The 15,129-nt window shown below is 42.3% G+C and overlaps 1 protein-coding gene across 1 annotated transcript in view; it reads left to right on the top strand.

Annotated features, from left to right (window-relative positions):
- LOC131688613 (Bardet-Biedl syndrome 4 protein homolog) overlaps nt 1-4,139 on the top strand; it is a 34,102-nt gene extending 29,963 nt beyond the window's left edge. The window contains exons 8-11 of the mRNA XM_058972980.1: nt 2,462-2,546; nt 2,741-2,827; nt 3,374-3,573; nt 3,652-4,139. Coding sequence (XP_058828963.1) covers nt 2,462-2,546; nt 2,741-2,827; nt 3,374-3,573; nt 3,652-3,894 — 615 coding nt within the window. The 3' untranslated portion in view covers nt 3,895-4,139. The remainder of the gene's footprint in view (nt 1-2,461; nt 2,547-2,740; nt 2,828-3,373; nt 3,574-3,651) is intronic.
- The last annotated feature ends 10,990 nt before the right edge of the window (nt 4,140-15,129 follow it).

Below are 15,129 nucleotides of genomic sequence, written 5' to 3' on the forward strand. Positions count from 1 at the left end.
AGTTGGATTGCTGAAACTACCGCGCGATCACACTACCTAGCACCGCCTACAAGGTCATCTCCCAAATTCTTTGCCGCCGATTGTCACCATTTGCAAGGGAGTTTGTGGGGCACTACCAAGCAGGATTCATGGGTTTCCGCGTCACCACGGACCAAATATTCGCGATTTGGCAGGTTCTGCAGAAGTGCCGCGAATACAACGTGTCCACACATCATTTTTTCGTCGATTTCAAATGGCAGATAATGCACGGGTACTGTTTTCCAGTTAAACTAATAAGTGGTGATCTTGCGTGGCTTAATTTTTGCCGGTTGTCACGGTAAAGATAGATACGTCTACCTTTATCAAGGACACATGATAGTGAACTCGAGTGATTCGTAGTTATTCTGCCTAAGCTCGACCCTCATTATCAGAAGGCAAAAATTGAGCCCGCACGATATTAAGCCTGTTCTAATGACCCTGCCACTTCTAGTTTTCCGATCTGTTTACTTCACATCCTTGCTCTCACTTGAGTACTATGGCTCTAAGTTTCATAACTTTCCCTACCCAGTAATCTCTAGCTAATTGAATGTCGTTAAAACGTAAAAAAGAAAATGTGACTAACATAGTCGAAATAAAAAAGGGGAAAAAAATAAACTAATACGATTAGTCAAAGCGGCGATGGATCGGGTGATGTGTGTTGTTCGAGTATCAGGGGCACTCTCGAGTCCCTTTGAATCTCGAAGAGGATTACGGCAAAGCGATGGTCCATCGTGCCTGCTGTTCAACGTTGCATTAGAAGGTGTAATAAGGAGAGCGGAGATAGAAACGAGTGGCACGATCTTCAGGAAGTCCGTCCAGCTTCTTGGCTTCGACGACATTGACATAATGACACGGAACTTTGAGGCGATGTCGGAAACGTACATCAGATTGAAAACTGAAGCCAGCATGATTGGACTTCCCATCAACGTTTAGAAGACAAAGTACGACAAAGAGACGACAATGTGAGCCTCCAATCCCGAGTTCGGATTGACAGTGACGAAATCGAGATGGTCGACGAATTTGTGTATTTGGGCTCACTAATAATCGCTGACAATGATACCAGCAGAGAAATTCAGAGACAGCGGGAAATCGTGCCTACTTTGGACTCCGGAGGACACTCCAGTCGAACGAAATTCACCGACGCACGAAGTTGATTATCTGTAAGACGCTGCTTAGACCGGTGGTCCTCTACGGCCACGAGACCTGGACTATGCTCGTGGAGTACCAACGCGCCCTTGGTGTTTTCTAACGAAAGGTTTTGCGAAGCATCTATTGTGGCGTGCAGATGGAAGACGGAAAGTGACGCAGGCGAATGAACCATGAGTTGCATCAGCTGCTGGAAGAACCATCCATCGCGCATACCGCAAAAATAGGACATTTGCGGTGGGCTGGACACGTCGTAAGAATGTCAGACGACGACCCGGTGAAGATGATTCTGAAGGGCGACCATATAGGAACAAGAAGACGCACCGCACAGCGAGCACGGTGGATCGACCAGATAGAGGACGACCCTTCGAAGATTGCGAGACTGCGACAAGCAGCAATGGACCGAGTGGAATGGAGACGGATTCCTCATCCAGCAAGAGACAGCAACGCTCTAGCCTGAACGGTAAGGTGGCAAAGTATCGAGTCATTAATTCTACGATGGCTAAGCTAATAGACTGCACAAAACCGAGTTCATCTTTGCAGTGCAACGAAAGTTTCGTGGTCAATGTTAAATACCACCATTCTTCGCCAATAACATTAAACTGCTCGGAAACAATGCATCCCGAAGGAGTTGCGAACGATAGTTTCACGCTATTCCTATCGAATAATAAAAACGACGTCAGCGAGCAAGAAATTTCGATTCTGGTAAAAGAATGCTTTAACGTAAATGGTTCTGCAAAGGTGAAAAAACTCGTCTCGAATAGGCAAGACGTTAGTACGTCAGACTGGAGCGGAGCTAGACACAAGTTTGAAAAAAAAACACGCTCTTTCATCTCGCACATGGCCACACGGAGTACGATTGAGGGAATTTCGGGATCTTCGCCATAATGAACCTTGGATGCCAACTGCTGGATCTTAAACCGATTTCAATTTAATGTTGTCTTGTCGAAATTGTTTCACTGTTCAAAAATATTACTGATTGTGTATTTGATATGAATTGTTGTTGTAATTATTATAATTATATTTTTTGTTGATTTAGAGTGCTACACATGTACACAAATACAATAAATACAATCTTTATAAAAAATTTGGGTGACGATCAATACACTCTATACTTAAGATGAAAGCATAAAAAAATAAATGTTTTAACCGGTAATAGAATTTGTTACGCTTAGCTTCGCAATTATGTTTGTAAGGTTTCGAAAAAACGCAATAATTTATTTTAACTTTCTTCCTTCATGGCTCTACTGACTGTGGAAAACTATATCTTGATTGAAAATTCAACAACATACTCCAGGCAATATCCTGTCTTAAAAAAGCGGTGTGGGTGGCTCCACTGAATTTTAACGCACTCTATAACCTAGGACTGATATTAGTAACATGTGAGTATTGTACGAACTAATGATAAATCAGCACGTACATGTTACTAACTAATAATGCAAATGGGTACGCATTGTTGCGATATTATCAAAGAGTGAATTGATTCGAACTGAACGTACTGATTCATGTGCATAAAAGAAAAATTTTATGTATGTAGGCTAGCTAATATGTTTTTCGTTATTTTCTATTTATACAGCTCAACAATATGTTAGTGCCTTTCAAACACTAGCAGCAGCGATTAGTCTCCGACCAGATAATGCCGACTGTTACATGCTATTGGGAAGTAAGTATTGATATGCTGAAAACTGTAGCCAGAGGTTAAAACATGCAATAATTTACACGACAAGCAGTCTATCATTGGCTTCCTTATTAGGTAGCGACCCAACTTTTCATCATTCAAGAAATTACGTAAATTCAGTATAAACTTGCGATAATTTCCTGTAATAAAAAAGTACTGGGAAAGCAATCAATTTATTACATTATAGCGAATAATACCCCACATATCTGGAGGCCGAAAATAATTTTGTTTGAAAAAATGACGGAGTTCGGAGTTATTCAGTGAAGCAATAGGTTACTGTAGTACCTAATTGGAGGTAAACATTAACATTCCCGACGAATCGTTTAACACGAAGCACAACTTTTGACGTTCAACAAGTGACAAAAATTATCTGCATCATTTAAAAGATCTATTTGTACGTAGCGATACGTCAGGAAATATACTAGAACGCCGTTTACTGATGGCAAACTCAATCAATTCGTACAAGGACGATAATTTACTATTTATTATAATCTTATGTTCAATGCCGTTTATTCCATCCACTTGACACAGCATGCCTGCGGCATCTGAATGATCCCGGAAACGCGTACCTATCGCTGGAGAAATCAACTATGCTACCAGATGCCATTAAAAATCCACTCATCTATTTGAACTTTGCGCTCTATTGTTTCGAAATCGACAAACAAGACCAGTCGGTATTATACTTGTCCAACTTTCTCGAAATGACTCAACATACCAACGTTCATCGAGAGGTAAAGTTCCGTTCCCATTGAACATCCCAAAAAGTATGTACCGATTTTCCTTTTTTATTTTTCTCTTAACTTTTCCAGTATTTAAAGATGGCAGACAGGCTGAATGCAGCGTTGTCATTGTCCTCATTACCTTCGCCAGGGACAGGAAATGTTATCTCACCCGGCGGGGCTTCAACATCAAAGGTACACTGGGACAACGGATTACACACCGAAAGTGCTAGGATCTTTTCAGCGGATGCCAACAGAAGCAACCGGAAAAATGAAACTGACCAAGGCGATACATTAGGTGGTGCAAGCGAGTGGAAAAATCAACAAAATTAGATGGATGAGAAATGTGGGTGTGAAAAGGTTGCTCATCGGGTATCATTACAGGTGGTACAATTAAAATTTGGCTAACGTTAACTCAAGGATTTAAATTAACGAGTTGGTGGTATGCCTTTGCTACCGCCGGTAATACGGGTGTGGTATAAAATGCTTTCTCTGTAAAAGGAAACTTAGAATAAGATGTTACCAAAGTCAAAACCTAAACATTTCGGTTAAAATAAGATGGTTTTATGTAGTTTTAGTACGTTGAATTTGTTTTGGATACTTTTGAAAATAAACATTTACTATTCATTAGAGTTGCTCAAAAATATTTTTTGTCGTAACTATTCTTAGAATTTTTGTAAACTAATTTTCGTTTTTGATATTAAAACTTATTAGAAAATAACCTTTATTGCTCATTAGGGTGGCTCAAAAATACTAATTGTATCGTGCAGGATCATATATTCTTAAACAAATGTTTTTACGTCAAACAATTCCTAGGTTGGCTGCTCGGCCATCTATGGCAGCTGCCCTTCAATGTCAGGTTCTTTCTCCAAACTGCCTAGATTAGCCGTATAGTGTCAGTAGTGGTTGTTTCAACCGGTTAAGATTGTACTAATTTCGGTGATATAATCCCACCAAACAGAGAATCCCAATGCCATAGCGTTATATCGTCGCTGTTGTGCTATCTTATGACAAGCGCCATTTTGCACATTTCGAGAAAAACGATTTTTAAAGTTTGTGATTGAATATCTTGCAATTGGTAAATAGTAGAAACAATTCAGAGAATACAATTGATGCTTCTATCTATTCTGTATTAATCTCTCAAATATTATGAAGATCGGTTGACTATATTACGAGTTTTTGCTAAACATGTAAACAAAAGTCGCACTCATACGTGTCCTAGGTGTGTATTGATGACAAAATTTGTATGGCGTGTCATAATCGTGCTTGGAAAATTTTCCATAGAAAAAAATCATCAATTATTAACTTTTATTTATATCTTTGGCTTTATTTGGTCTATAAACAATCAGTGAGATGCATTTTAAAGGAAATGAGTCAGGGAAACTAGAAAAAATAATATTTTTGGATACAGTGTTGCCAAATATGCTATATTTTCAGTTTAAAACTAAAATTGCTTTTTTCTCACATTTCGTGTATTTTTACTTTGAAAATGATTTTGCCATTGTGTTTCTCAGACATTTTTACATGGAAAAACATTTAATACATCAAGATAAATTGTGCCAATGCAGTCATTTTAAGCAAATATCACAGAATTTCTCAGCACGTTTCTCGCTATATCTCAGTAACCAAGCAGGATGTCAAAATTTCGAAAACGCCATTTTGTAGAGATTTTTTAAACCAACAATATGGCATATTTAACTCAGTTTACCCCAAAATGGCGTTTGTCATAAGATAGCACAACAGCGACGAATATGCTCAATGTCTAACGGAGCCTGGAAAGAGCCGGGAGAACTGCCAAGTATGCTGCATTACGCGCCAGAATTTGATGATCGGCATTATTTTGCCAGATATTTGTGGACTGGAAGCTTGCTGAGACTTTTGGCTGATGGTAGTTCGTTGAAGTTTTGCTGGGATTCGATTATAAAACTTCGATGTGGCCGTGTGGTATCCGGCCGAGAATTGAGCCACTCTGCCCTATTATGCAATTGTGACGTTAGTGCCAAAAGGAGCATTTGTCAGGAAATCAATTTTTCTGTTTCGTAATGTTTTCAAAAGCACGATTAATGTTTCAAGTATCTATTCTGTACAAAATGTGAATATTCTAATAGCCAATTGCTTTAATTTTAACCTTTTTTGCGAAAACCTTGTAAATTGTAACTAACGTTACCTTTTCAAAAATAGCAATTTCATTTCACTGTTTTTATGCAATTTTGACGTACGTATACAAACCAGTAGTGCCGAGTAAAGCATGTCGTGTATTTTCAACCGTTTCAACTGAATTACCTGCAATTAATCATGTGGTTGTCTGGCCAGATGGTTGGTTTATACGGATGTTCCGTGGGTTATGTCCGAAAGCCATTTAGTGCATTTTCATTAATTTTTCAAGGTTTAGCTGCAGGTCTGGTATTATAATGAAATATACTGGATATATTATCGTACATTTGAAAACTATTATTATTTTTTGTTATCGTGTAGGCCTTTTCAGGCAAAGTGGGAGCGGTTCTGGACTGGAAGACCTAGTGAACTACGAAATGTGCTACCCATACCTGTTAAACATTTATACTTGAAGATAACTGTCATGCGACACTTTAAAGATGATCTGTGAACAATGCAAACATTTAAAGTCATCCGGACACACTAGGAAACTTAACGACCCATTCCGGTGATTCCGGATTTATCTCAAAAACTCAACGAAGGCTTAGGCATTTTTAATGTAGAATGTGTATGCAAAATTTGAAAGAAATCGGTTAAGTAGTTTTGGAATGGCAGGTAACACCGCAAATCATGTTTTTCCAGAGACGTTCTAACAAAAGCTTCGTCATCGAGTCGTTTGTCGATATTTTTGCATAAAAAAATTATAGTTATTGAAATGATATACTATAATGTACAAAAGTTTTGATAAATTCGCTTCACGCAAATTTCTAAAAAAAAAATCGCAAAGAAACTGTTTTTTTCACGCTAAACCTTCAAAGCGGACCCGGACGAAGATGACAAGCACTTTTCACCTAATCACTATTTGTGTCCCGAGTGTGTACATAACGATGTCGTCGGAGGCAGTATGCGTCAATGTTTGTTTCGTGAACCAATTAGCTCCCCTTTTCGTCACGATTCTGTCGGGTAGTTCTATCCTACCGCGAATTCCCCGGCGGTAGATTTCTCCCGATACCAATGTTCGTTTCGTGAGCCATTTATCTCCCCGCTTCGTCCCGATCTACTCGATCTAGTCCCCGGCGGTGAACCTAGCCTACCCAGGAGCTACCCGGTAGGTATTGAGATTGTCCGGCGATTCCGGTGAAGCCTGACGTCCGGTTAACTGGCGCCCCGACGACCCGAACCTGGTGCTACGTCGTGTACTTCTCAACTGGTCCCCGGCAGTGGAGCCAGTCTACACCGTCGAAAGTTCCCCGGCGGCGAAATATCTCCCGAAACCCGATTTGTGGTTACTCGGCGACGATCTAACGATTGGCGATGCTTTGTAGGTCCCTTCGCCATTTCCTCTGCAGCTCGAAGAGTATACTCGTAACCACTCTGTTGACAGCGACCCACATATGCTCGTCGTGGTACATCTCTTCGACGATATTGTCTACTGTTATACCTAGCATACCCCTTCGGACTTCTTCGAACTTAGAGCATTCGAAGACTACGTGTTCCGGCGTCTTTAATACGTTCACACACTCCGGGCAAAGGGGTGACAAAGTGTGTCCAAACCGGTACAGGTACTTCCGGCAGCATCCATGCCCGGACAAAAACTGCCTCAAAGGATTCCTATGTACCCAGGAAGACACATTTGGGATGAGTTGGCACTCTTGCTGCCACTTAGCCAACGAGTCCGCTCGGACTAGTCTCCTTGCATTACGTGCATTTCTCCGCTGGTAGCATTCCACTTCCTCAACCAAAGTGATGCAGATGGGAATCATCCCGGCAGCTACGCATACCGCCTCCGACGATATCGTTCTGTACGCACTCGCGACACGATCAGCCATTGGGCGAAACGTGCTTGTCAACTTCGTCCGGTTCCGCTTTCAGTTCAGCGCAGCAGACCAGGTCGGTACGCCTTAGCTCAGTATTGAGCATGAGATACTCGCCAGGAGACGCCTCGTGCTGCCTCATTATCCTCCGTTATTCGGCATGATCCTTGCAAATGTGTTAGGTGTCATCGCAGCCTTCTCACATACATAGTCGACATGACTGTTGTACTTTAACTGATCGTCGACCATCACACCCAGGTGTTGGATTTTTTACGGCTGCTCACCCGCACTACCTCGGTCTTGTGGTAAGCCAGCTGCAAATTGATTTCAGCCACCCAGTTTTTCGCGATGGCTATTATCGCTGCCGTCAACATTTCCACCTCCTCAAAGGTCTCGTTGGTTATCGTCAGGACAACATCATCTGCAAAGTCGGCGATCTCAACTCCCCTGGGCGGTTCCAGTGTTAACACTCCGTTGTACATGATATTCCAGATATTCCAGAGCGTTGGGCCGAGTGTGGAGCCTTAAGGTACTTACGCCGTGACCCTAATTGATCGCTGCCCCATGTTCGTTTCGTAGACCAGTACTCGGTTCGAGAAGTAACTTTTCAGATCCTTGCATAGATAGTCCAGAACCCGTATTCTGTGCGATCACCCCCGAGCTAGCACTGTTGAACGCGTTCTTCACGTCCATCGTAGCCACGGTGCAGTAGCGATTACTCGTTTTCTTTTGCTTCAATGCTTTCTCCGCGATCGCGATGGCGTCTACCGTCGATATTCGAACTGACTCTGCAATAATCCGTTCTCACTTTCAGCGTAGATCGTCAGCCTGTTGAGGATGACCCTTTCCAGAAGTTCACCAAGAGTATCCAGAAGGCATATATGCCGATACGATGCTGGATCACTTGGTGGTTTCCCTAGTTTTGGCAGCAATACCAGCTTCTGGATCTTCCATCTATCCCGGAAGTAGTTATCATCCAAGCATTTCTGTATAACTATCCTGAACATGTGCGAAATCGCCAGAATCACACTTTTCAGTACCACGGTGGAGATACCTTCCAGTCCGGGAGCTTTCTTCGTTTTTAGCCCTTTTGCCACTATAAGGAGCTCGTCGTTGGAAACTCGATTGTCATCAGCATTTCCACCGTCTGCATCAACGTACGTTGCTGGTGGCTATGCGGTTGGGTCATGCTCGGGAAATGGCCCTCCACGACAATTTTCAGTTTGTCGGCGCACATTTCGACTGGCGTCATTGGATCCTTGATCTTGGCCATAACGACACGGTAAGTATTGTCCCAGGAGTTAGCGTCCACTTCTCTGCACAGCTCCTTGTAGCAGGTGGACTTACTTAGCACTATCTTGCGTGTTACCTTACACTTTTCTCTAACTACCTCAGATCTTGCTCTCAGAACGCATCTTCTGGCTTTTAGGCAGGCAGCCAGGAGGATGCTTAGCCTTTCGTTCCACCAATGCGTCGGACGCTGGTAGTTCCTCGGCATTGTTACATCACATGCCCTAGCTACTGTTTCCGACAGTTCATCGTCACTTGGAGTGACGCTGTGAGCACAAAGTGTTTCCACAAAAAGGTCCTTGTCGAAGTCCTTTATTTTCCATTTACGCTAGCCAGTCCTCACTTTCGGCGTTACCGTTCAATTTCGCTTGGTTGTCACTATGCCGGTACTGCTCACTAACGCTAATTCATATTATCCTTGAGCGACGCGCTGCAGAATGTTACGTCAATGATGGATTCCCGGCCGCCTTTACGGAATGTGCTAGCGGAACCTTCGTTGCACAGCCTTACATCGAGCATCACCAGTGCTTCCAATAGGCTGTAACCTCGTGCGTTGGTCAGCCTGCTCCCCACTCCACGGCGCAAGTGTTAAAATCTCCTCCTATAACAACCGGTGCGGCGTTCGCTCGACTAACGAGTCTGTTAGTGCGTCCAGCATCCGGTTGTACTGCTCTGGTGTCCACCGTGGAGGAGCATAACAACTACATACCAATACGTCGTTGATCCTGGCGATCACGAAGCCTGCGTGTGTGCTATCCACCACCTCTATACCTTGGCCGTTTTCTGAAGGAATAAGATGCGGCTCTAAAATAATTGCAACGTCGCACTTCGTTTCTATTGTAGGCAGCCACAACAATTGCTGTGCAATGTCACAATGATTGAGATTAAGCTGGGTTATCTCCATCCATTGACCTGCCTTCGCCTTTTTGTACTCTGTGCACAAGAAGCCTCCCGTCATGTGGTCTTTTCCGCCCTCATTGGTGCAGAGCAAGCATTTCGGTTGCTTTGTGCAGTCTCTAGAAATGTGTCCCTTCCTATATAAACTGGTACCACCATGATATCAAAATGATTCAATTTTTGTTTGAATTAAAATTACTTGGATTTGCCAGTAACAAACCAAAGTCGCTTTGACCACATTGGCCACCGGAACATTGGGACCGTTTACGTTGATGACGGAAAAAATAATTTTTCATATATCTTCGTTATGTTGCAGTATTATTGAAATCTGATAAATCCTATCAATTTAGCATTTCCTACGCTACGTTTTCCACGCAAGTGGACTAATGTAAATATTCTCAATTGTATTGAGCATTGGAAGCTAAAATTTGAGCAGCTTCTAGCACTGCGAGAGAAGCCCTTATCTTTATGAAAAAAGGCTTTTCGTGTTTCTTGACTCGACCGTTTTCAAGAAAAAATAGTTTTGAAACCCTACCTGCATGAAAGGGTTAAAATGCATGAAACGTCAAGATTTCATGCAATCTCGAAAAAAATTTGACAAAAATTGACTTTGTTGAATTTTTGCATAGTTTTGCCTTTCTCATATAATTGCAGGTCACTTTGAAAATCGTCAACCTTATCCCGGAGGGCCAAATTTTTTTTCGATTGGCATAGGAATTCTGGATATTAACAGGGGCGTAGCTAGGGGTGTACGGAGAGGGGTGGCCCTCCACCCGCCCCCTATTCACATCACCCCTTTAATCCCACCTTAGATCACTCCTCTACAGGCTCTCGGACCACCACCCCATCCATCCCTCATACCCCCTCCCCCATCATGTTTATACTACCACTATATCAGAAGGCATACCAAATTGAGCTATTGAATGGTTCGTTCGTGCGCTTTACACCATCCTCACACATGCATAAATAAGTTAGCAGGAAGATAACATTGAATTAATGCTGAATAGGCTAATTAAGTATGTTATTTTGTTTCAAGTGTTTCAGCGTCTACACGTAACTTAGTAAGTTCGTGGTTAGCGAGCCATTGTGTATATGTGTGTACTAAGAATGTAACAGACATTTCCACAATTATATTGAACATAACAAGTCATGGAAGCACAGTTTGGAGAAATGAGCAAAGCACAATTGCACCACTAGGTGGATTAAAACAGTTTTATCCAGTGGCGTAGTAGCGAAATATTTTGAAGAAATTTAAAAAAAATTGAATATGCTCAACAAAACAATACCTAATATTTTAAATGGTAAGTTTCATTTGCGAAAGTTATCTTGTGAGAATGTTTCCTTGTAGTGAAAATTGGCGACAGACCTCGACACCTACCGGTCGGCTCGCTGTGGAGGATAGGTTTACCGCCGAGGACTACAACGAGTAGATCACGGCGAAGCTGGAAGCTAAATCGCTTCTGGTATCGTGACAAAATTTGGTGCTTATTGGTTTACGAAATGGACATCGGTACCGAGAGTCCTTGACTGACGGCGAACATGGACCGGAGAGTGTGCGAGAATTATCCCCATAGGCCAATGATACCCTGGTGCAGCACGGAGAAGGACGACCGGTAAGCTAAAGTGGAAGACGAGTCTATAACAAAAACCTCTTTGTTGAGTCATTTCGGCGAACAGCGGAGTCAAGTACGTTGATGCGGCGGATCTAACAAGAAGGATTGTGACGGCTTGTGACGTTTCAAAGTCACGAAAACTGGAGGCTTGCAGTAGACGTCGTGTTGCTTACTAAATTAAATGAGTAGCTCAGTACGCTATACGCTGCTTGTCATAGAGCCAGGAACGCTTTAAAAAGCTTAGCAAGCCAGTTTGTCTCAGCACAGCTACTTGCTGAGAACTAGACGCCAATCCCTGGGGAACGCGTACTGAGTCGTCATTACGAAGATGAGGGCCTGTCGACACCAGCTGAAATATGCCCGGGTAAACTAAAGATAATCGTTGAGGGTCTCTTCCGGAAGCACGACCCAGCTACCTGATCACAGACACCGCACTGAGAAGAAGAAGGAGCAAACACAGCCGAGCGGCAAGAGACTAATGACTAGCTCAAAGAACCGTCGACGCGACTAAAAACACAGAAAGCCCCCGGTCCGGATGGAATACCAAACGTAGCGCTGGAAGCTGCGATCCTGGCATATCCGGTCATGTTCAGGATGCTACTGCAGAAGTGTTTAGATTATGGCAATTTCCCCGAAATGTGTAAGGTACCGAAGCTGGTGTGACTGCAAAAGGCAAAGAGGGTATTGAACCACCCAGCCTCGTAGAGGCCAATGCCGCAGCGCTGCACAGAAGATTAAGCCAGATCCTGAAGAGCTACTTCCACAGTAGAGTACTGCTGTACGAGACGAACGAAGGGCAGAAGTCAATACGAGTCTCAGCGGGCGTTTCTCAGGGCTCCATTCTCGGTCCAACTCATTGGAACGGGACGTACGATGGGATCTTAACACTGCGGCTGCCTGGGAAAGTGAAAATCGCGCGTTTCGCGGACGACGTGTCACTAACGGTGATGAGTGAGACACTTGGAGAAGTGGAGGTACCGGTGACAGAGACAATAGACGCTATCGAGAGCTGGATGAACGGGGTCAAGCTGCAAATAGCTCACCACAAGACGGATGTGTTGTTGGTCAACAACTGCAAAGCGATTCAGCGGATACAGATCACCCTTGAAGGGCACGTGATTGCATCGAAGCGTGCCCTAAAGCAATTGGGAGCGATAATCGACGACTTGAGCTTTAACAACCACGTTTATTACACCAGCGAAAAGTCGATCTGTTATTTAGTGTTTCGTCATCGATACTGCGATATGGGGTTCCAACCTGGGGTGCAGCGCTGAAAACCAAGTGGAACCTCGAAAAGCTGAACAGGACGCTGCGGCTGGTGGTCGTATGATTGCGTTCAGAATAATATCTTTTGTATCGATTTTGTTGGCTATTTTCGGCAAATTTAAGACTAAGAGAAACGAAAGCAATGAAATTGAAATAGGTATTTTAGAGTGAATCAGTTATAAACTTAGAACGGAAAACTAGGACTAGGCAGGCTCATATGGACATGATCGGAAGGAAATGTGAGAGTCTTTTGCCTTCTGCTAAGTAGGAGTTGGACGTTGCACCCAAGTCTACCGCATGGTCATTGATAGAAAATAACTCATGATCATGTTTTACCGCCGACGCCGGCAAAAGAAACTTCACAAATCGTCGCCTAGAACGACCATGCGATCATTCTTTTCACTTTCTGCTAGCATCAAGCCGCGACGCAATGTGCAGAACGAAAAATCAACAAGTAGTTCAATCACAATAGGATCGGCACGGCACCGATAGCTTGGTGTCGATTTAATGCATACGTCACGGCACTCGATGGTGATGTGGCAGCAGGAATGGGACAATACGGAGAAAGTAAAGTGGACCTACCAGCTCATCCTAAACCTGTCCACGTGGGTCAATAGAAAGCATGGAAAGATGACCTTCCACCTGAAAAAGCTCCTATTGGGCCACGGCTGCTTCAGGGAGTATCTTAATCGGTTCGGGTACGTCACCTTTGTACCCGGAGTGTGAGAACGTCGAGGAGACACCGAAGCATATGATCTTCGAATGTCCGAGGTTTGAAGCGACGTGCAGGGAGCTTCTTAAACGGGAGGACCGGGCATCAACGTGGATAATATAGCTTACAGAATGACAAGCGATGTAAAGACGTGAAACGCAGTCAATAGAGTTATGATGTAGATCATGATCATTTTGCAACAGAAACGGCTTGCTGGAGAACTCTCCGTCGGAGTCCATCAGGTCTATCGTTGGGGACTAGTTCGAGAAGTTCGCGAACAAGTCAGAGAGCTGAATGGATCATCAAGGAAGTAATGCTAAATGGCACAAAAAGGGAACTAAAGGGCTTAAAGAAGTTTGGGTATTGAAACCAAAGAAAAATCGGTATCGGGAGAACTGCATTCGCCGGGGAACACTCCATCAGCGTACAGTCAGATTCACCGCCGGGAACTAGACTGAGTAGACCGCGACGAGACACCACCAGTCGCGCAGGAGCTCCAGCAAACCGGACTCCCTACTCCACCGGAATCGCCGAATTGACCTCGGCACCTGGCTGGCAAAAAATGGAACCGAAGGGCTCAGTAAATTAGACAGTCTGAAGTTTGCCGCCCAGATTGTCCTCGTAGCTCGACCCACAGATAGCTTTCCTAATACCACACAGAAATTACCACGTTGTGTGGATGGTCGAAAACTGGTAGTGTGTCAAGGATGGATGCTGTAACCCTACTGAAAGAACTAACTACTACGTCATTGAATAGAAGTGTGTGCTGTGCACTTAAAAAACCTCTTCTCGAAGTAATGCCGTAAGGTAATGCCGGGGAAGAATCAGGTTGCGTGCAAGAGAAGTTTTATTGGCGGGTCGGGTGGCTATTTAAACCCGTTCCCTGATTTGTAGGTTTTGAAATTTTGTTGTCCCTTTCAGGTTGTTTTTGAACAGTTTTTTAATACAGTTTTCATACATACATATATTGTATATATATATATATATATATATATATATATATATATATATATATATATATATATATATATATATATATATATATATATATATATATATATATATATATATATATATATATATATATATATATATATACATATATATGTATATATATATATATATATATATATATATATATATATATATATATATATATATATATATATATATATATATATATATATATATATATATATATATATATATATATATACATATACATATACAAAAAATATTCACACACCTCCCCGAAAAATTTTCTTACTACGCCACATGGTTTATCCATGACAAAACCATTTCAGTGAATTTTGAATACTTACAATTTATAAAAATGATTTAATGATATGTTGTATGATTTGCTTTGATGCAGGATTGATTTTTGAAAAGCAACTCTCCGGAAATTACTCTAAGTGCTCGCTAATTCGATTTTCTAGCATTTCAAACAGACAGGAAAAGAATTAAGGTATTTTTCTCAAATGTACCTTGTTGAATGCCGGCAATCCTCAGGAACGAAATGTAAAAACTCTCGCTATCGACGAAGTTGGAACGAAGAACCTATGTAATTAGGTTTTGTGCCTTTTCCATACAAAGTGGTAAAAAGTCACGCCATTTGTGTACGGTTCCTTAAATTATATGTATTTAGAAACAAACCTAGATAGTCGCGCCATTAAAAATAGATAATAATGTTTATCGAACTGATAACATAATTCCTCTGCAAGGTACACTTTTGTGTCCAGCTAAAATGACCGATAAGATTTCAACTTTGCCTTTTCATTACAGGAATATACTTTGTCATCCTCTATTCCAAGCACAATCAAGC

This window comes from Topomyia yanbarensis, chromosome 3, assembly GCF_030247195.1.
Source record: "Topomyia yanbarensis strain Yona2022 chromosome 3, ASM3024719v1, whole genome shotgun sequence".
NCBI lineage: Eukaryota > Metazoa > Arthropoda > Insecta > Diptera > Culicidae > Topomyia > Topomyia yanbarensis.